This window comes from Coenobita brevimanus, chromosome 101 (genome assembly GCF_032717465.1).
Source record: "Coenobita brevimanus isolate Jiangsu-jjx chromosome 101, ASM3271746v2, whole genome shotgun sequence".
Taxonomy (NCBI): Eukaryota; Metazoa; Arthropoda; class Malacostraca; order Decapoda; family Coenobitidae; genus Coenobita; species Coenobita brevimanus.
This window is the reverse complement of record NC_137054.1, coordinates 6,763,647-6,787,700: the sequence shown is the minus strand read 5'-3', so window position 1 is coordinate 6,787,700 and position 24,054 is coordinate 6,763,647. Positions and strand designations below refer to the sequence as shown.

Below are 24,054 nucleotides of genomic sequence, written 5' to 3'. Positions count from 1 at the left end.
TACTTAAGACCCCATTCACACAAATAAGGGGCGGTGAAACCATAAAATAAATGAAAAGGAACTATAGAATGAGAAATTAGAAGCAAGTAGTGGAAAATATTTAGCAGTGTGCAGGGTACTTACGACACGCCTGTGAGCTGTTGCGAAGATTAACCCGCTCCTTTATGGCAATCTGACAGTGGTGAAGGTGCACTTGAAGCACGTACTGTAATCCAGCAAGTTGCGCTGCACTTAATCCCTTTGCACTGTGAATTACTGTATAACTCTCTTTAACACTGCACATTCTGTTCTTACTTTGCGCAATGCCAGTTGCAACATGCCAATGTTGCACTCTGCATTTAATCCTTTGCACTCTGAATTCTGATTTTTTAACACCTGCACAACACTGTAAATTCCCATGTGGTCTAGTGGCAAGGTATTGCAGGTTATTCACTGTCCACCACAAACGTGAGCATGTAGGAAGCCATGGTGAGCAAGCGTGCAGTCACGACGTGGTGAGGTAGGCGGGAACTGAGGAGGATGCTGGGGAGTTCTAGCAGACGTCACCGGAACTAAACACCAAAAATACAGCTGTTCATCACCGCGTGGCAAATTTTTTGGAGATAGAGATGAACAAATATCAGTTTTTTTTTTTTTTTTTTTTTTAACCAAAGCCCATAAAATGTCTGGGACTTAGGCATCCGGGTCTTAACTTGTGGATTGCGAGCCTTTACAGCTCAGTACCTGGTGTGAACGCCCACGTTGCAAGCCACAGCTCAGGGCTGAGTAGCGTCACATTGCGAGCCACAGCTCAGGCTGTGCTGGCCGTGCATCACCTGCCTAACTACTCCCACCCCTACCCAAACTTACGCATGGTGCTACGCAAAGACAGAGTGATTTTTTTTCACCAGGAGATGATGCCCTGGATGTTTATACTTCAAGTTTATGATAAACAAAAACAAATTTTTTTATCTTAATTTCTATTCATTTTTTCTACTTACTCTCCGTACATTTAAACTTTTATACATGGCCCTACGCAAAGAAGGATAGAGATTTTTTTTTTTTTTTTTTTTTTTTTTTTTTTCCACCAGATGATGCCCTTGATGTTTAACTTCAAGTTTATTAAAAAGAAAAAAAAGATCCTTCATTTTTTGCACACCATGGGAGTGGGATAAAAATGAAATTGCACAATCCATGGGGTTGGAAGGGATTACTGCATGTACCATATTTCGGCACATAAGACACTAGACTGTGTAAGACACACCTAAATTTGGAGAAGCAAGTCTAAGGAAAAAAGTTTTTTGACTCCTAACCAACACCCACAACAACCTCTAGTTTTGATATAGTCACATGCATGTGTAGGATTTTTCAATCTTATCTCTTAGAAGTGTGGGGGGGAAGGGAAAATGCATCTTGTATGCCAAAACAGAAGGTGTATATATAGTTATCTGCAGAGAGTAATTTAACCCCTCAATGGCCGTGGGCGTCGAGATGGCATTTAGCTGATAAATGGCAGCAGGCGTTGTTTGAGCACGGCCTATAAAAAACTGCAAAAAATTATGGGATGTGAACGAACGTTCTGAACATCTTCAGACTGACCTACACTACACTCCCATACACCTTATCAAGCTGTTCAACCTGCTGCTGTGATGAGAGAATTTTCGATTTTTTCGCACCTGGCCATGCCTAAACATGCAAAACTACACCGATTATCTCAACCCAGGCAGAAAATATCATCTTTGTCCTCTCTTGCAAAACACACACAACCACCTGGGAGGATATGGAGGGATGGAAGGAGGGGAGAAGTGAGGCTGTGGGCAGGATTCTCCTCTTCTGTTAACAGGCCCTTTAACCATGCATTTACTCGTGGCTTGCAGTCTGTTAGACATCAAGTGGCCATGCAGAAACACAATTCACCATGACCGGGGATCTTTCGACGTTCAGTAGAGTGGCGGACAGCCGCTATCGCCAAACATGTACTCATGGCTTGTGGTCTGTGTTTGATGATGGTGGTGATTGGGAAAGACTTAGCCTTGTGTTCACGCGACATTGAACATTTTGTGGGATTGCGTAAGGACGTTTTGACACCACTTGCGGGTTACAGTCGTTTTACTTGGGTGCTGGAGGTTCGTTGGGAGTGATGAGCATGCGACTTTGACCATTCAGTACAGGGGTGGACAGACATTTTAGCTCTACTTGTGGTATACGGACTACTTCTCGCTCACAGCTCAAGCCCAGTGGCCACGATACCGAATGTCTCAACACATCGGCTAGCTGGCCGAAGTTCTCGGGTATTTTTATGTCTGGATAATAGCAAGGTAATTCGGATAATGGTTTAACAGAGCCCAGGTCCATCATCTGGATAATGAGCATCCAGATAAATGAGGGACAACTGTATTTCCTATTACTCCGAGCTGACAAATAACATTGTGATTACCACAAACTTTTCTTTCTCCTTTCCCTTTTTTTGGGGAACTGTCATAGCTGATTTAGTCCACTGAACTATACCTTCTTCCCAGGCCAATCTGCACATCTTCCATATCCATTCAATGATCATCTTTCCATATTAATTCAATATTTTATCATAAACTCCATCAATACCTGGTGCTTTCCCATTCTGACTCCCTCCAGTGCCTCAAGCACTTCCATCCTACTAATCCCTTCTTCCCTCTCAGCTACTAGTTAATTCCTAACCCACATACACTCATCCTGCTTTTGTTCTCCATATTCTACAGCTTTTCAAGATTTTCTCTCCATCTGATCACTTTTTCTTCTCTATCAGCTTTCTATCATTTTTTGTCTTTCATCTCTCTACTACTTTCTCTATCACCCTGTCTAAACATGTGCTGATCCATTTTATAAAACTAGTTCTCATAAGGTAACAGGAACTACTGAAGTTCTTAGCTGTCTACCAAAGTAACTCGGATGTAAAAAAAAAAAAAAAAAAAAAAAAAAAAAAAAAGTCATGGCAAGGATGGCAGTAGAATATTAAGAGGTAAATGTGCAAATGAAGTTGAGAACAGAGTGGCTCACAGAAGAAAGGTGGTTGGTACTATTATGACAGTATCATGAAATAGGTCTGAGTATCAAGGCTGTAACAGAACTACACAGTGTGTTACTGCCCACACAAATGTATTTGTGTGACTCTTAGATATGTCATGAGTGTGAAAAGTACAGAGCTGTGGAATGGGATTGTTGAATGTTTGTGTTGGATATAGTGTGTACTGGATAAGAACTGCTGTACTTCATAAAAGGTGTAGCGTCAGTAAGTCAGTCGATAACGGAGTAGAAGAATGGTCATATGAAGAGAATATGTTTAGGGTGGTGAAATGGGTGTGTGTAAAGGTGGTAAATCCTGAAGAAAGTGGATGGGCATAGTAAATGAGTAAGTATGTAAGGGGAACAGAAGCTGATGAGGCTAAGGATTGATAGCAATCAAGGGGTTAGATACAGAATTGTGAAGAAGTATATAACAAAAGATTAGAATTTTTTTTTTTTACTTGGAAGTTAATAAAATGACTATTTGGCTGGTGTATATGACCGGCATTTATAAAGAATACTTATAAAAATATATGTGGTGAAGTGGGCAATGAGAAAGCTTGGCTTGGAGGAGTGGCTGGTTAGGGTGGTTATGGCTATGTATGTGGGTGCTCACACCCAGGTAAGAGTGAATGGAGATTTGAGTGATGGGTTTTCCATGAATATTGGTGTGCATCAGGGGTCAGTTTTGAGTCTCATGCTGTTTATCATGGTACCTGAAGCCCTCTCACGTGACTTTAGAAACGGACTCCAATAGGAGATGTTGTATGCTGATGATTTGGTGCTGATTGCAGAGAACGAAAGGGAGCCAGAGGAAAGGTTTAGGAAGTGGAGAGATGGTATGGGGCAAAGGGTTTAAGGGTAAATGCAGATAAAACAAAAGTGACGATATCTAGGGTTGGTGGCGGTACTGTCAAAGACGAGGGAGAGTGGCATGTGCATTTTGCCACAAGGGTGTGGAAAGTAATTCCATCTTGTGCAGTGTTTGAGATAAATGGGTGCACAAGAGATGTAGTGGTATCAGAGGTAGACTGCAAGATAATGCTGATTTTATGTGTATGGCGTGTCGGGGACAGGAGGTGCAGATTGTCGTGAAAGCAATGAACTTGCTGGAGAATCTCTTGAGTGTGTGAAAGAGTTTTGTTATTTGGGAGACATGTTGTGTGCTGGAGGTGGGGCTGGAGCTAGCTCTCTATGGCTAGGGTGAGAAGTGGTTGAAAGAAGTTCAGGGAGCTCTTGCCTCTTCTGACATTAAGAGGGCTTTCCCTACGTGCTAAGGGGTCTTTGTATGCAGCATGTGTCAGGAGTGTAATGCTGTATGGTAGGGAGACCTGGTCAGTAAAGGAGGATATTTGCCAGCTCAGACGTACAGAAATGACAATGATTAGGTGGATGTGTAGTGCGTCCCTGCGTGCAAGGTCTGGGGGGGCTGGGTTTACGATGGAAGAGTTGAGAGGTAGGATGAGACTGAGTGTATTGGTGTTGAGATGAGGAGAGGTAGATTGTGAGGGTTTGGCCCGGTGGAGAGGATTGGGTATGATAATTGGGTAAGGAAGGTGAGAAGTGTTAATACTGGGGGTGGGGTTATAAGGGGTAAACCGAGAGAGACATGGGACGAGGTCATTAAGTGTGACCTCAGGGTTAAGGGACTGAATAGGGAGGCTGCAATGGATCGTGCAGCATGGACAACCGCCATTAGGTGACCAAGGCCGATGCATGCACACATATTGGGGCCTTTAAAAACAAAACAAAACAAAACAAAACAAAACGACATGCGGATGATTAGGCTTCTAAGTTGAGCCAAATTACAAAGGCTAGAATATGCGAACAACTGTGCAGTCTCTTTCACTCGGAATGCAGCTGATTGTCTCCCTCCTCATATTTTTTCTCTTTGCATTTTCCTGGTTTCTATCTCACTTTAGTTTTTGATGGGAAACAGAAGTCATTGTCATCACTATCATGACTCTGACGATACCAATGACAGTGATCAACTGTCTTTGCAAAATATTGGCTCTGCCAATCTACTGACATGTCCAATAAATTCATCAATGGAATAAGGTTTATTCCCAGGCTTCCTCACCTGCTGCATCATGAGTTGAGCAAGAACCGGGTTGTTCATGTCCAGTGAGGGAGGTCGCATGGCCATCATAGACTGCATCATGCTCTGGGTGGTGAGGGGATTCCCAGCCATCATACCAAGCCCTCCCATCATGCCCATGCTTGCCGCTGCTCCAATACATTCAAGCCACAGTACAGTAGTTGATGTCATGGTGGGGGAGAAAAAAAAAAAAAAAAAAAAAAAAAAAAAAGTAGGAACATATTAGAAACATCAAAAAAGTGCTGTTATACGGCATGCAAAATTTTAATCTTAACCCTATCATACACGGACTCCAATCGAATCATTAAATACCATCCTGTACAACGCAACATGATGCACATCGTGTCAAAGGAGGACACAAGTTTCCCGCCGGTGTCATATTTTTTTTTTTTTTTTTTTACCCAATTTGTGTCATGGTGTGCTTTACAGGTTGTAAAACAATCTAACGACTTAAACCACCTACGCCTGAGAGGATTAAGAAAAAGTCTACAGGGACAAGCAAGAAGCCTACAAAAATGACTTTGGCATATCTATGTCTGCATAGACAAAGTACAATAATAGTTACTGATACAGTACAGTAAGAACATCTACATTTTCATAATCTGGAATATGGTATAGCAAAATATGGTTTAGCAATATATATATATATATATATATATATATATACAGCTACCGCAAATTGACTTCGGACCTCCCACCACAAGGTATTAAAAAACACAGATATCAGAGTATATCACATGGTTTGTTCAAGAAATGACATTCATTAATGTGAAATCATGTTTCCCTTGTTTTTCAGTACCAGTTGGATGCATTCTGGCATGAAATACTTAGATCTCGAAAGTAATCTAAGGACATTTCTTTGCACCAAACATCTGTCAGTTTAGTCTTGAGGTTGTCCAGATTGGGTGTATTCTTCTCTGCCATGATTTTCTTCATCTTTGTCCAGCAATTTTCTATCAGATTTAGATCCAGACTGTTGCCAGGCCAGTCGAGGACCTCAATCTGATTATCCTGAAGCCATTTTGTCATCTTTCTTGACTTGTGGCATGGAGTTGAATCGTGCATGAAAAAGTCGCACCCATGAATAGCAAAATAGTTTAACAAATGATCTTTCACAACTTGAATGTACCGGCCACCATTCATCATCAAGTTCTTAGGAAGAAAGCAGAGGCCTCCCCTTCCCATTTCACCTGAGAAACACCCACATACCATTACTGATTGTGGGTGCTTAACTCCTTAAGAGCTAATCTCATCGATCAGGCTTTATGCCCAATTTCTTAAGAGGACGAGCAACACCGATCGTACAACATCCACAAAAAACTGGCGGCAGCTGGCTCCACCCCAGCTGTGAATTAGATGGCTTCTAACCAATCAGAACTAGGTGTTGGACACACCAGAGGGGGGACCCAGGCCCGTAACCAGGCGGTGGGGGGTGTACCCCCCACCTCCCTCTCGCCACGTCCTTCTACTCCACTACCTTGTTACTACCCTACCTCCCACTGTTCTTACCACCACAACAACCTCTCCCACCCCCTCCTCATGCATCCCCCCACCCATGTGGATCCCCCCCCACGTCCCCCTCCCCAGTCAACTGGGGGGAGGGTATTTCCCCCCTACCCTCCCTCCATGTCCCTGTACTCCACTTTGGCCCTTCCTTTGTGTCTTGTGGTGGTCTCCTCCCATCCCTCCATCCCCATCCACCCCCTCCTGGCCTTACCAGCTCCCCCTACCCCCCACCCCCTACCCGCACCCCCTAGCACCTCCCCGGCCTCGAATATTTTGCGTATTTTTTACGCTTTATGGCACGTGTTTTTGAATCATTACCTGTAATTTATTGGTGTCTGCATACAGATATCCACACCACAATTATTTTAGCTGTCTTTAGTTGAAACCCAGAAGCAGTGCAGACTGCCTGACCACTTCAGCTATTTTCACCACAATAAGGTCAATAAATGACATGTTTATCAGTGCACAGTACAGTATTATTATATATATTATACCATCTGATTATTATAGGGAATGTATAATACAGTACAGTACACCTCTTCCCCACTATTTGACAGGGATGTGTTCCATAACAAGTGGGTGAATAACAAACTGGTCGAATAACGAACCAATTTCTCTCATAAGACTGTTCAGAAATAGGAGGGTTAGGCTCCTGACCACCTTCGTCATTCAAAAAATATTCAATAAAGAAAAAATACTGGTAAATATGAATGAAAGTGACACAGGGATTTGAGCTGTTTTCTTATACACCTACGTTGTCAAGGAAAATTATTTTGGTACTACATATATTTCATATGATTGACATTTGATTTTTTATTTTAAAAAATATTGGAGAACAAACAAAATATACCTACTTAGTGATATTACGGAAAGCCGCCTGAACGCCTTCAACGGCGTTTTCAATGCCGATCCCGCTGACTGGACATGACGTCACCACACCAAACACTCTCAAATGTATTCAATTTAAAACCATAAATAGTGGAAGCCTAACTGAAGGTGCTGAAACCTAACTGGAGGGCATCACCCCCAGGACCACCCATTGATTATAACCTACCTAACCTATAGACACGGCGTACAACTCTGAGGTTGTCATTATCATACCCTGGCAACCTAGCATTCAAAAGTGTGTCTGATTTCGTATCATATTATACACGAATCATTCCCGTCCGATCAGCGAAGTTAAGCAACGTTGGGTCTGGTTAGTACTTGGATGGGTGACCGCCTGGGAACACCAGATGCTGTTGGCATAACGTTCTCCCTACGTGTCAAGTGGGGTTGGTGGAGGATTAGTGTCCCTCCCTGTAAAACAATTAACTCTAAGCCCTTGGCCACCCCGTTTGGGATATATGGCGTCTGGCAATGAATGAATGAATGATGAATGATGAATATTATATGCACGCATATATTTTACACGAATATTATTATACATGAATCACATGCATCTCACATTATACACTAAATCAGATGCACTTTTGAATGGTAGGTTGTCAGAGCACAATAATAACAACTTCCGAGTTGCGTGTCGCAATTATAGTGCAAAACTAAGAGGTGCATTATGTAAAACTGGCGCCAAACCAGTATCGTCCATTAAGGGCGTTCGTTAATCACTGGCGCAATTGTCACCCGACCATGCAATGGTGAAACACTCACTAAGGTTGGTGAGCATGTGACTGTGCTTGACAGGGGTAGTTGTAGGGGTCTTGGGTGGAGCCATGGTAGTGTTGTAGTATGTCACGAGGTCAAATGGAAATGCAGACGGATGAAGAGGCAACCGATCAGCAGGGCAGAGTGCAGGAAACTGAGACAGCTCAGCCGGTCTTTCTGGCAGCGTGCAGCTTGAATTGTCGAAATGGTGGGGATAACCATGTCGAACAACGAAAAAGGGTATAGATTTATAAATGTCAAAACAATGAACTGTTGCATAACAATCGGTCAAAAAACGAGGGCTCAGTGTACTGCAATGGTAGTGAAAACAGTTTAAAACCTGTTGGTGCGAAACGGACTAATGCCTGATCTATCGGAATAAGTCCAAGTTAGCAGGGGGAAGTCCGGATGTCGCTTTTATCGGAATCTTGCTGTTATCGGAATGGTTTGGGCCCAATTAGTATGTCATAAGGAGGTTTTACTGTATTCAGTCATCTATAGCCTATTACTTAAAGTTTCAAAGAAATTCTTTCGGAAGTCTGTATCCAAGACATATTTCCCATTCTGTTTATTTTCAATAAGCTCAAAACTATACAGTATAGTTATGGCATATCTACTCAATAACACAAGGTAACACTCAAAGCACAAATCTATAGTGAGAACAGTGACTAAAACAAAGAGAAATGAAAAGCACATAAATGCATGTGGTTTACCATATCTCTTGAGGGCACTGTCAAAGAGAAGGCAAAAGACAGGAGACAATCTGCGATTCTTTATTCAGTTGTTTAACTACCAAAGCGTGAATACATCTTGAGCTACTTCTGCTATTATTCTTACCAATAACTAGTATACGGAGATTATTTCTGCCCCAAGTCCTGCAAAATACCTTCCCATTGTCAGGTCACTCTGAGGCCTCCACAATGCTTTTTTCTTTCTTTTTTTTAATAAATGAAATACAATAAAAAAAAAAAATAATAATAATAATAATAATACTATACTCCTCCAATAAAACATTTGGATAGAAACTTGTTCACTATATCACAGCAACTCAGGTGAATCAACATGTAACAGGCAGATTAAGATACCACCTCCACACAAAATGGCATCTAAGACAAACATTCTCAACAAACTTTAGCCTACAAAGCTTAAAATAAAACCAAGCTCACTAAAATACTGCTTGAAAGCTGAGAAAGGTAACCCAGACAAAAAACTGTATTCAGCAAATAATCCCGTACCTTAAGTTGTGTAAACTCTAGTTTGTATAAATATATCAATTTATACAGCTATTCTTTGACTGGTCCTCATAGATACATAGTGTAAGCATGCCAAGAATAGGAAACACACAAGTGGCCACAGTTGGGTATCAGCCATATACATTCCAGAACTTCCTCCACTATTCTGAATACTGTGATAACAGTATCAAAATTCTAGACTTCTTACCTATGTCATAAAACAACTAACCATTAACATAGTTTGACAAAAAGGCAAAAATTATACAAAACAGAAGAGCTGGATATTCAAACTAATCACACCAGGAATACAATATAATGCTATTGGGGAAAAGAAAAAGTGTTAATATTCCCATATGGTCCTGCCTTACTCAATTTTCAGTACAGATATAGGTTTATGCTCACTGATAAACTTCACTTGTCAATACTTCTAAAAACTGTGGCCAATTCAAAAAAATCATCATTAATTAACCCTCACTTATCTAGTACATAAGCAATCATTGCACATTTGCAAATGGTCATTTTTTTTTTAACCACAAATTTTATTATTATACAGAATTTATTTATTTCAACACTAACCAAAGTGGAGATGAAGTAAGTCAGGATCACCAAAGGACCAGTAAAAAAAAAGAACCCATTATAACCACACCTATTACCCACACATGAGGATCATCTCTCATGCACAGGTAAATAAGCATCATATGTTAACCAAAAAGAATGAAAATGGAATGGAAAAAATTGGAGTATGCATATACTGGTTAACTACAAAGTCAGCACACGAAGGATTTACTTGTGGCCACTTGTAATTTACCTGCAGACAGCGCTGGATTGTAACCCAGGCCAAGACCAGGCATAGACACCGGCACATCTGCTGTAAAAATACAACGGAATTTTCTCTATCATGCTAAGAACCTTTGCCTAAACTTTAGCTGTCAACTGCATGAACTGCAATACAATAAGTGAACAAACCATATAAACGGAGTGATCTAAAAGTCTGGTGACTGGTAATAGAATCTCTTTATTAAACATTAGACTTATAACATTAATCCCCTTCAAAAACTTCCCTTATACACACATAATTGAATGTTCCACTACTCAAGCCTCTGCTGAAAACACTGCTGGAAGTCCTCCTGGTTTAACTTTTTTTGTGTTGTCATTATGGATTTGACATCCCATACCATATCACAACATCCTTTTTCATCATGCTTTTCAATTTAGGGAACAGTCAGATATCAAACTTAGGTGGATGTGGCACATACAATGTGGTTTTCTATTCAAGATGTTGACAGCCGCTCACTTCTTACCTCATTGCAAAGCATACTAAGTTCCTTCCTGGAACCTTTGAACCACTTGAAAATGGTTCTACTGCTCAAAAATATGTCATTGTCATTGCTTGTTCTTGCATGTATCTACCTTGTTCACATGGTAGCAGCTCTCCATGATGCATGACCTAGTGCACAACTGTTCAATGCCTTAGTCCTGAAGTTATTTTGTAGGACCTCATTTTCCTAGGTCTAACTCTTGGTGCATTATCCAAAAAATTCAGACACAATGATCTTTTCCCCTAATTTTTATCATCCATTCTTTCCACATTTCCAAAGCACCCAACCCTAATCCTACACAGCACATCACCAATGCCTTCAAATCCCAACTGATTTCTCAGCTGTTCATTTGTAATTCAGCCAGAAGCTCTGTCCTTTCTCTGTCACTGACTATTACAAACATATGGGGTTCTGTTGTTGTCCTGTGAATCACATGGGAAAATTTCACATTAAGTTTGCTAAAACTGCAAATATATCCTCATATGAAGCAATGACATGGTGTACTGTCAGGTACTGTATTGGTGTCAAGAATGCTGGCATCTAGAAGGGCACTTGACAATACCATCACTCACAGGAACTGCAGTCAAATGAATTACTGAATTCTAACACCCCTAGTATATATCTATATGCACAGAGAGAAATCATGTTCCTCCCAAACTAAACTGCTTTCCTAGGTTTTAATTAAAGAATATCAACCCAAATACCTCCAAGTCAGACAAGAGTTACTATGAGCTACTAGCATGTACATATGGAACACACTACATACTGAGAAGGCATCTACAAGACAGGTATGCAGTAGAGACTTCATCACTTCCCCCCTCTGACTTCCTCATGGATGACATTAAAATTTCTTCAGCTGATGTATTTTCTGCCATCACTGGCCTTAATACTAACAAGGCATACGGGCCTGATGGAGTCCCTCTCGTTCTCAAGAACTGTGCTTCTGTGCTTACACCCTGCCTAGGTGAACTCTTTCGCCTTTGTCTTTCAACTTGTACCTTTCTGCTCTTGCTGGAAGTTTGCTCTCATTCAGCTAGTTACAAAGAAGGGTGACCATTCCCAACCCTCTAACTTTTTAACATCCTGTGCCTCAGAAGTTATCGAGTCAATTCTTAACAGAAAAATTTTAAAACATCTTTCCTATAACAACCTTCTATCTGATCATCAGTATGGGTTCTGGTAGGGATGCTCCACTGGCGATCTTCTCACCTACCTTTCAGACTCCTGGTCATCCTCCTTTTGGAACTTTGGTGAAGGCTTTGCCATTGCACTTGACATATTAAAGGCTTTCGATCAAGTCTGGCATAAATCTTTAATTTCCAAACTGCCTTCTTAAGGTTTCTAGGCTTTGCCTTCATCTATAACTTCCTATCTGGTCATTCTATAGCCACTGTTGTAGATGGCCATTGTTCTTCTCCTAGGTCTAACAACAATGGTGTTCCTCAGGGCTCTGTCCTATCACCAACTCTCTTCCTTTTATTCATCAATGACCTTTCAAGCTGTATATCTAACCCTATCCACTAGTATGCTGATGATTCCTCCCTTCACCTTTCCATTCAGTTCTCGCAACGTCCATTTCAGCAGTTACTTCAACACACAAGGGACGAGACTATGGCACACCTAATGTCTGACTTGGCTCGTATCTCTGACTGGGGTAAAAATAAACTTGTTTTTAATGCATCAAAAACTCAGTTTTTACACCTATCAACTCAACACAATCTTCCACAGGAGTACCCACAAATGTTTAATAATACCTAGCTCAATCCTGCATCATCCTTGAACATGCTTGGGGTTTCATTCACTCAGGGCTTATCTTGGAAAGATCATATTGCATCTCTTGTAAACTCTTCTTCCACGAGATTGGGTGTGCTAAGCCAACTCCATACCTTCTTTACCCCTGCACAGTTGCTGACTTTATACACAGGTTTTATTCACCCCTGGGTATAGTACAAATCTCATGTGTGGGGAGGCTCCTCACATACAGCTCTTCTCAATAGGGTCGAGTCAAAGGCTTTTCATCTCATTAACTCTCCTCCTCATACTGGCTCCCTTCAACCTATGTCTCTTCGCCAAACTGTTGCATCTTTATCTCTTTTCTATTGCTACTTCAATGGCCACTGCTTCTCTGAACTGTCTGCTTGCATTCCTCCACCTCTACAACGGTGCGTAGCATCCATCTAGCAACATACAGTAATCCCTTTATTATCCGGACGCTCACTACCCGGAGTGGACATTTTAGGCACGGGCCTTTGGAACCCCAAAATGGCTAAAAAATATTTTAAAAAAGAAAAAATCGGACATTTTTTCAACCGTACTTTGAAATTGGCGCGCAGCACCGAACAGCTGTGTTTACACGCATCCCTTGCTTCCCCCTCCCCAGTTACCACCTAACTACCATCCTGACTAGACGCTCATCGCAATGGATGCGGCACGTGCTCGTTTTTGTTAATAAACAGTGAATAAACTGCAAAACCTTGCCACTAGACCATATGGGAATTTTCAGTGTTGTGTAGTATTATGAAATTAGAATTCAGAGTGCAAACTGGCAGTTGAAACTGGCGTGGTGCAATTAAGAACAGAATGTGCAGTGTTAAACAATCATAACTCGTAGCGCAAAGGATTAAGTGCAGCACAACACTGGATTACTGTACATGCTTCAAGAGCATTTTCACCACTGCCAGAGCCTTAGAGGAGGCGGGTTAACCTTTGTAATGAACAGCCACAGACGTGTTGTAAGTACCCTGTCCACTGCTAAATATTTTTCATACTCACTTTTAATTCCTCATTCTCTGGTTCTTTTTCATTTATTTCATGCTTTCTGTCCCTTATTTGTGTGAACAAGGTCTTAAATAGGTGCTGTGCAGGTCCAGTATGGAGTTAGTTAGGTGGTTTTCAAAGTTAGGCTGGGTTAGGGTCCATAAATACCAGTCCAGGAGGCAGGGGCCCACTATCCGGACGGACCCACTTTCCAGACATGCCTTTGGCTCTATTACATCAGATATCGGAGGGATTACTGTACTCTCATCTCATTTCTGTCCAACTCTCTAATACAAGAGTTGACTGTTACTCCCAGTCCTTCATTTATGCAACAGGTCAACCCTGGAACTGTCTCCCTCCGTCTGTATTTCCTACTGCCTATGATCTCCAGTCTTTCAAACGAAGTGTGTCCAGGCATCTCGAAATGAACGGATCTTTAATTTGGCTCTCTTTTGCATTATTTTTGTTTTTCTCTTGAATGGAATGGCTTGTGGGCTCTTGCCTTTGGTTCCTTCTTTCTTGGAAAAAAAAAAAAAAAAATCATTGTTGCTTCTCCCATACACAAAGTCGGCACGACAGGGTGGTACCACTGGTGAGTGCAGCCCCTGCATTTTACACCAAACTATGACATTTATATCTCTCAACTGCATTTGGAGAAAGCATATGACAGGGTGGATAGACAAGGAATGTGGAAAGTATTAAGGATACGTGGAGTAAACGGAAAGTTGTTGAATGCCGTGAATAGTATGTATGAGGGTGCTATGGCTGCAAAGCATGTGAACAGTGACCTGAGTGAATTTTTCTATCTGAATGTTGGAATGACAGAGGGATGTGTCACATCCATGGCTGTTCAGGCTGTACATGGATGAGGTAATAAAAGAGATAAAAGGTAGGGCAGTGGATGATGGAGTGGCAATAATGAGAGGGGGCAGTGCTAGGAAACTCTCAGTACCGTAAAACGCCATAACTTCGGACGGTGTCCAAACTTCGGACATTTCGCAAAAAAATGTAATAATTCAAGTTTATTGGAAGAGAGTGCGATATTTGCAAAAAATAATGATGTGGGTAGGTAGGGTAATCCTCTAAGACTATTATGTATTAATCCTATTAAACTAGCTTGAATATGTGTGGGTGAAAAAATTCATGAATCCATTGGAAAAAATAACTGAATTTTCTTACCCTGCAAAACTTTGTTCACACAGAACAAACAGTTTCAATTGTAAAAAAGTGAACAGTACGATTATATGTAGAAAAGTGCTGTAAGTACTGGGAAGTAAACTGTTTCAAAATATATGCATGGATAATCTTGCTATGCCTGCTTTAATGAATACTTCTTTATTTTGCAGAAAAAATTCCTAACTTCGGACAGACAAATTATTTGAGCCAAATAATGTCCAAACTTCGGACAGACAATAATATTAATGGTAAAGTGATGCTAATTATATAAACAGAAAAACATGCCTAAAACAGCGAAATCTCCTATAAAGAGGAAAAGAGCCTACACAAGTAAAGTGTCCAAAAGTGCCCTGGAAAAGGCTAAAGATGACATAAATAACAAGAACATGAGTGTGCGCAAAGCAGCTGAAAAATATAAATTAAAAAAGAGCACATTACATGATTACCTGATACAAAAACATTGCAAACAAGTGGGACGTAATACTTCATTGAGCCATGATGAAGAGTTACTGGTGTGTCAGAGAATCCTCACATTGGCAGAATGGGGATTCCCACTCGACAATTTGGACCTGAGGATGTTAGTGAAAGCATATTTAGACAAACGAGGGGTGGTTGTGTCACGATTCAGTAACAATGTACCTGGTGTTAAATGGGCCCATTCCTTCTTCAAGCGCCACAAACAAACCCTTAGTAGACGATTGTCCCAGAATATAAAGACTGACAGAGCCAGAGTGACAAGAGCCATGCTAGCCGAGTTCTACAGTAACCTGAAAAAATCACTAGAAGGTGTGCCTCCAGAGAACATAATAAATTTTGATGAGACCAATCTTACAGATGATCCAGGTAAAAAGAAAGTCATAGTGAGGCGGGGCACTAAATATCCAGAGAGAATCATGAACTCAACAAAATCCTCAATATCTGTTATGTTCTCTGGAACTGCATCTGGTGTGTTACTCCCTCAATATGTGGTGTATAAAGCTATCCATCTTTACGATACCTGGACTGAAGGGGGCCCTCCTGGAACACTATACAATAGGTCCCCCAGTGGATGGTTCGACTCGTGTTCATTCGATGACTGGTTCCACAAAATTATCCTCCCTATGCTAAACGCAATACAGGTAGAGTTGTCATTATAGGAGACAACTTGGCAAGCCATGTATCACCTAGTTTTATTGAGTTATGTGAGAAACATAATATCTCCTTTCTTCTCTTACCACCTAACTCCACGCACTTGACACAACCTCTCGATGTTGCTGTGTTCCGGCCTCTAAAAGTGCACTGGCGTAAGATCCTCGAGAACTTCAAGAAAACTACTGTTGGTAGGCTGAGTGCTTCATTACGTAAAGACTGCTTCCCAGCACTACTGACCGAACTGGTGGATAAAGTTAAAGGGACCATTGCTGACAACCTACGTAGTGGGTTTAGGAAGTGCGGCATTTATCCTCTTGATCCACAGAAATCCATCTCAAGACTTCCAGAAGATTCAATCCAAGATACAGCTGATACTGGTACACCAGGACCATCTACCAGTACTGCCTTAGACAGCTCAGTTTTGGAATTGTTGAAGGACATGAGGCATGGAACCAGTCAGTCAAGCTCAAGTCCAGCTATAGCGAAACCAAGGCAAAAGAAAAGGTTGAATGTGTCACCGGGCATGAGTATTACTACAAGGGCACTACAAAATGAAACTGAGAGCCAGCATGAAGAGTGTGAAGTTGATGATCCACATCCCCAGCCACTGCAGCCACAAGAGGATACAGCAGAGATAGCAACACAGCCTTCCACTTCCACATCTGCACCCAACCATGAAGCACAAGCATCTCCCCTGACAGTCACCTCTACCCAGATTATTGGGGATAAAGTTGTTCCCTCAGATTGGGTAGTTGTGAGGGTTCCCTTTGATACCAAAGACAGATATAGGCATTATATTGCTATCATTGTTAAGGTAAAACCAGAAATACATGTCAGGTTTCTCAAACACGTTCAGGGTACACCTCACACATTTGTATACCCAATGGTTGATGACAGCAGTGACATAGACAAAGAGGATATACTGAAGGTGTTACCAGAACCAACACTTGACCGAAAGCAAAAAAATGATTTTTGATGTAGATGTGAACCTTTGGCCTAAGTAAAGATAATAATTTTGATATAGATCTGTAAGATACCATAGTCAGTACTACCAGTACCAAAGTTATTGCCAATAAGGTGCCTTAACCAGTAATGAGGTTTATTTTAAAGAAAAAAGTGATACTATATATTTAGTTACAGTATTTTATACTGGTAGTTAAGGAATAGTTTTTTGTACTGATGTACTACAGTTAATATGTTCCATGGTGCCTTCATAACATGTGCCAGTGTGTGCGTGTGTCTGTTGATTTGTGTGTGTGTGTCTTTAGAACCTGTAAGAAATGTTCAACATCATATTATGTTATTTCGGTATGCATTTGTTGAGTCAATGAGGTAGATACTTGATAATTAAGTGAAGTTTTGTTTAGGAAAATGAGGACAGTTCCTCTTACAGTTTTGGGTATATGCAGTGCATTTTTATTTTATTTTTTCATCTCAAAAAGTTCGTGAATAGTTCTTAGTTCTATTTACGGCCAGAATACCTCACTACAATGTGATATGATGCAATTTAATGTGATATGAAATTACGAGCTCCAAAAAGAAGATATTTTGGGATACTTCTCTATACATATGTATAACTCTGGTCACGAGTGCCCAATATTTTTTTTTACATTTTTTAAAAACTTCTCAAGTGTCCGAAGTTTGGCCAGTGTGTCCAGAGATAGATCCCATTAACCATTCTCATGTTTAAAGGGAAAATACATGGATGTCCGAAGTTTGGAAGAGCTGTCCGAATTTAGGAAATTTGTTCCTAACTTCGGACACTTGAAAATGAAAAAAAAAAAAGCACAAGTTTAGCTTGGCTAATTTTTTTAAATATATGGATTTAGTAGGTACTCTCCCTGGCTACCACATGACACCAACAGGAATAAAATTGCACCATTCTACAAGGAGTTATTCATTAAAACACATAAAAAATGTCCGAAGTTATGGCGTTTTACGGTACTGTTGTTTGCATGATGATACTGCATTAAGTGAAGACGAAGAGGAACTGGAAAGCTTGGTGAATGAGTTTGGGAGTGTGTGTAAGAAACGGTATCTAAAGGTGAATGTAGGGAAGAGTAAAATTATAGTCACTGAAAAATATGAAGTCACTGGACGTACAGTGAGGTTGGATGAGGAGGAAATGGAAAATGTGAGTGCATTTAAGTACTTGGGTAGTGTGACGAGTACGGATGGAACTTAGAGGGTAAAGTGCTTGAAAGGGTACAACAAGGAAGAAAGCATGCTGGTTCCTTGAAAGCAGTGATAAGAAACAGGGAAGTGAGCATGGAAGTGAAAAAGTTACTACATGAGAGTATTGTGATACCAACTCTAACGTATGGAAGTGAAGCTTGGACTGTGTTGGAGGGACAGAAGTCAAGAGTGAGAGCAGTGAAATGAGATATTTGAGAGAAGCCTGTGGAGTCACACAGAGAGACAGAGATGACTGTATATACATATATATATATATATATATATATATATATATACACACGTTTTTTCAATCATTCATTCATTCATTGCCAGACGCCATGTATCCCAAACGGGGAGGCCAAGGGCTTAGAGTTAATTGTTTTACAGGGAGGGGCACTAATCCTCCACCAACCCCACTTGACACGTAGGGAGAACGTTATGCCAACAGCATCTGGTGTTCCCAGGCGGTCACCCATCCAAGTACTAACCAGACCCAACGTTGCTTAACTTCACTGATCGGACAGGAAGCGGTGTACTCAACGTGGTATGGCCGTTGGCATATATACATGTACATATATATATATATATATATATATATATATATACTAAGCCCAAAGGTTCCAGTAATTTGAATATTGTGGAAAAATAAGTTACCTTACCTCCTACTTCTCACTGTTGCCTACGAGGTAGTCCCCTAAGGCATGTATACAGTGGTCCCAGTGTTTTTTCAACGAGTCCATGCATCATTGGAAGTCTTCAGGCGTGATGGTCTTGAGTACCTCCTGCGATTCTGTCTGGACCTCCTCAATTGAGTCAAATCGACACCCTTTCAGTCATAATTTCAGCTTGGGCCATGGGAAAGAGGAAGAAGTTGCAGGGGGCAAGGTCAGGCGAACAGGTTGGGTGGGGAATGACTACCATGTTTCTGGAAGCCAGGAACGGCTGGACAACAATTGGTGTGTGGGCGGGGGCACTGTCATGATGCAGGACCCAGTCCTTGTTCTATCACCATTCTGGACATTTGCGACGGATGTTCTACCTCAGACGCTGCAAAACTTCACAGTAAAACTTTCCGCTGACAGACTGACCGGGTGGGACGAGTTCCTTGTGAACAATCCCTTGAATATCAAAGAAAATGATCAACATTGACTTGACATTGCTGCACCATTGATCTGCCATTGCAAAACTGCCAAACCACCTACACACCACATTACAATAGTAAACATAGCTCAACAACATATCCATTCACAGACACAGCCGGGACCACACTGATGCATAAGGGGTGCTGCTGACTCCTCCCAGCAGCAAAAGGCAAAACTGCAAATGGTTGACTCCCTCTGTTCAAATTACTGGAACTTTTGGGTAGCACTCTGTGTGTGTATGTAATATATACATACATACATACATACATATATATATATATATATATATATATATATATATATATATATATATATACACACAGTATACCTATCTATCCATTGCCAGATGCCATAATCCCGTAAGGGGTAGCCATTTGACTCTGAGTTAATTGTTTTACAGGGAGGGGCACTAACTCTCCATCAACCCACTTATTAAAACATAGGGAGCAATATATATACAGTACTGTATGTATATATATATATATATATATATATATACATATATGAAAACACACACACAAACTGCGATGTATCATGTTCAGCTTTATCACACATCACATAGCCTATTTAGTGTATGAAACTGCACCAAAAAAGTTCAGAGTGACTGCATAAGCTTTATTGTAGAGTACTATGCAAAACTTTGATTCTGAAATTGGAGGATGCTTGTACAGGTCCTGAAGGGTCTACTGCAGCTAACAGATAATGAGTTTGCCTTCCAACCTTCATAATCTGTGTCTGGCAAATAAGATGCCTTCAAATGACAACTCATCATATCTTAGTCTTCAGCAGGAAGAAGTGAGGATTCAGCAGGACAGCCATCATTACCCATTAGTTTTAAGACATTTATATCTGGTAGCCCAAGAGACTTAACTCAAAGGCACAAACGTACCAGGCAAGATATTTGGAAAGAAAATCTGAACATTGGAATTACTGTGAAGACATCTAATGGGCTTGCAGGTCACAATGTGATATTTGAAGTTCAACTCTGTTTAACCCCTAAAAGATGGGCATCACAATGTTTTGACATACACTCAGGACGGGCATAAACGGTGGGTGCGATATGATGGGGGTTTGTGGGGGGTGGGGGGTGGTTGTGCAGTGGTGTAGGAGGGGGTTGGCTGGGTGGTTTGGGGAGGTGGGGGATGGGTGTGGGTGGGGAGGAGGGTAGGGGGTGGGGGTTGAAGGGGTGAGGTGGTTTAGCAGGGGGGGGTGGTTTGGGAGGTGGGGGTGGGTGGGAGGGGAGGCTAGTAGGCAGGGGGTTGCGGTGGTGCAGGATAGGCAGTGGGGGTAGTGTGGGGGATTGTGGGGTAGTGGGGGGATTGTGGGGGAGTAGGGTGTGGTTGGTAGGATGGGGGGATAATGGGGGCATGGGGGTGGGTGGGGGCACTGGGGGGTGGGGGGGTGGGGAGGATAGGTTGGGGGGTCAGGGGTGGTAGGGGGTAGTGGGGAGGGTTGAGGGGGCTGTGGGGGTGGGAGAGTGCAGGTAGCAGGGGGGGTTCAGGTGGGGAGGGTGGGGGTTGATGTGTGGGTGTGGTGGTAGGGGGGCAGTGTGGGTGGGGTGGGTGTGAGGGGGTTGGAGGTGGTGGCGGGACAGCATTTTCGGACACCAGTCTCTTAGGGTTAAATCACCTATCAGGTGAAGTCAGGATTTGGGGGACTTGAATTATGAGCAAATGGAAGCATGGCCCATTCCAATGAGCAAACTTAGGTTAATATCTCATTCTCTATTTTTTTGTTTTGTTTTTCTGGTTCTCTGCAGCTGACCTCAGCTCACACTGGGGTGAGAAAGAAGGTCTAAAGAATGATGATTTAACACCAATTATCAATCAATTTGGAACCCCCCCCCTCTCACCCCACTCATCTATGGGAAAAAGAGGCAGGACGGTACTTATGATAACAATGATGATTTAAGATACCACAGACATCTTTACAAATAAAATCTACAGTATATATCCAGATACTACAGTACTTAAGTACTGTATAATTTAGTTAGAAAATAAATGGGAATCTAAAATCACCAAATGATGATAATATTCTCTAGAGATTAAAGTGCATGTCTTTTAAGATACTGTCAATATACTTCACAACAAAGCAAGACCTGTACTGAGAGGATACTGATCAAGATTAGATTTCACAATTAAACAGCAGGAAATTATAAATACAGAAGAGTGCAAGAGAAAAATAGATAAAACTAGACAAGTACAACTAATCCAAAACAGAAAACAAATACAGTATGAAGGAAATGAAGATGGAAAGTAATAAAAGGTAACATGTAGTGATTTGCATAACATGCCAAAACACTGACAGACAAAAATCCCCATTCAGGACACAAAGACCCTGAAATTCCTTTGTAAGTACAGTATACTATAAACAAAAAAAAAAAATAAATAAATAAATAAATAACTACTAACATATACTTCCCCAAAAATACGAACATGAGCTCACTCCTTGTCAATATTTTTACACACAAACACACCTCTGGGTGGTTGCATGGGGGCATCAGGGCGGAGGACTTGGTAGCCAGGAGAGTAGGCAGCCTTAGTGACCAATCCACGCTGCAGCAGTTGTTGCTGTAGGGCAGCACGGTTCTGCAAGCCAGCACCAGCCATACCTTCCAGGCCTAAGTGCAAAACATAAAGGTAAACAGTCAGTCACTAGCAGCAGCCACAACAGTAGGATCATGACCTTTCTTCCCACATACAGACAGGGTGACATAGCATCCAAAAGCATGGAAAGAACACACAAACGGCATGCCTGGTTGTTGTTGTTATTGATCAACCCGTCTGGCCGTGCAGACCTTTCAATTCAGGCAAGCAATCACCCCTGCAGGATCATCCCATGCAACGAATCAATGTCCCCTTGTGGCTGACAGCGTTTCACCACAACAAGGCACTGGGAATAGTAAGGAGGTTTGGTTCCTGGAAGGATGCTGCATTTGTCTCTCTCCCCTCAGTCAATAGGGGCACCATAGTAGGCTCCACTTCGACACCTAATTTGGTTATATATTACCACCCAATGTTGTACATGGTTTTCTGGGTCATAGGCAATCATTAGGCTTGTCACTCAGTGTACAGCCACCTAAATTGAAAAAAAAAAAAAAAAGTGACAGGAGAGAGATGTAGGAAGAGAGGTGGGCATACACTGAGATGCAAGAAAGAGTAAGGAAGTAAGAGGCACTATTTCAAGTGAATGGATGACTGTCACCACCACCTACCTTAGAATAGATTAATCAATTACAGTGGGGCACCAATTTTCGCGCCTAATTGGGTCCAAAAATAATGCGCGAAAGTGGAATTAGCGAAAAATGGGGCATTGTCTTTATGGCAAAAAGGCTAATTGGTTCCCGGTTATCCTAAAGTAACATCAGATTTTCATTTTCACTTGCAATACAGTACATCAAATCACTATTGTACATTGCACTGTGAGATACAAACAATAAAAACTGTACAGTACACATTATATGAGGAGAAACATACCACAGAGACCAGGTTGAGGTGTTTAATGGATGTTGGGGGTAAGTATCCGAGGCGTTTCCTCCCGACTTTGAATGTCCCGGCCACTTTTTATCACCACCACTGCCTCCCGGCCCTCCCCCCACACCACCAGGCTCTCCCCCCACACCACCAGGCCCTTTCCCCACACTACCAGGTATAGTATAGGCCACTGAACCGTGAGAATCCAAAACAATGGAGCTAGCACGCTCGTACACAATGGCGGGAATGCGTGGACAGAGTGTTGACATGACGTCATTCAAGATGGCGGTCGGTTGCGGGCAGGCGGTGCAGGATATTCAAAGTTCAAAATATTGTCCCAAACCCAAAATTTGTGCGCGAAAATCGATTTTTTTCAAGCGAAAGTGGAAGTTAGGGAATATTTGGTGCATGCCGCGAAAGTGGATTCCGTGAATCCTGCTGTAGCGAAAGTTGGTGCACTACTGTACAGTATTTACATATCATCCACGTCCCTAGATTCCTAACACCATCTCACATACCTAACAAGAAATCAGCACGTACTGACTACAATCAATATAAAACTGACCATCCTCCAAAACAGTAGACACATTCCTGAAGCTAGCATGTTTGGCAAGGACTGTTAACCCATTAACTGCACATGGCGGTTTTTTGGAGGTGTCCATGGTGCGCAGACATAGGGGTAAAACTGAAATTTCCCAAAGGCCAAATTTTGTCTTCGGAACTGAGAGAACACACGGCAAAGTATATAGTAACGAAATATTAGCTCAATATATACTTTTGTAAAGCCATGGATGAACATCAAAGTGTCTGATTCTCTATTGGAATGTATGGTTTTTGTTTTCCTTCTCGGTTTCAGTTTCAGTTTTGAAGGCTCAAACATGCTTGCATGGGTCAGCCTTGGTCACCATGGCACTATATTCAAAATTCACCTGCACAGCCAAAGCTGTATTGAGCAGTCACACTTGGAACAGCCCAGGCTGTATAGAGCAGTTAACGGGTTAAAACAAAGTATGTATTCTAAGGGGAAAAGAAGGGCTTACATTCCTAAGCCATGTGGAAAGCAGGGTTCATGGATCACAAAATTAACACCCTGATGACTAAATATGTAACTCCAATGGCATAACTGAATACTGTATATGACTCTGTTACACCACTCATAACATGTAACACTGCTACTGATGTTCACCAAACAACAGTATTCTTTCAATAACAAAATAAAACATAAAAAAAAATTACGGAAATGTTAAAAAAAAAAAAAAAAAAGTTTCCTAACAACCTGCCTCAAGAACTGTGTAAAAAGAGGGTGTCTCCATACCTGGGGACCATATTTATCCATCATCCAATCCTATGCTACGTTACCCCATGAGGGGTGTTGAAACCCGG

General features: G+C 41.5%; 1 protein-coding gene and 1 non-coding gene across 2 annotated transcripts in view; both read right to left on the bottom strand.

The window, feature by feature from the left end:
- The window catches only part of LOC145415127 (protein strawberry notch homolog 1-like), a 204,372-nt gene that overhangs the window by 156,974 nt on the left and 23,344 nt on the right, over positions 1-24,054 (bottom strand). The window contains exons 5-7 of the mRNA XM_080284547.1: positions 21,675-21,818; positions 10,307-10,366; positions 5,099-5,244 (exon numbers count right to left, since the gene is read on the bottom strand). Of these exons, the coding sequence (XP_080140673.1) occupies positions 5,099-5,244; positions 10,307-10,366; positions 21,675-21,818 (350 nt within the window). The remainder of the gene's footprint in view (positions 1-5,098; positions 5,245-10,306; positions 10,367-21,674; positions 21,819-24,054) is intronic.
- On the bottom strand, positions 18,496-18,614 carry LOC145415265 (5S ribosomal RNA). Its single transcript, XR_013900043.1, has one exon. It is a non-coding gene; the product is annotated as a 5S ribosomal RNA (ribosomal RNA).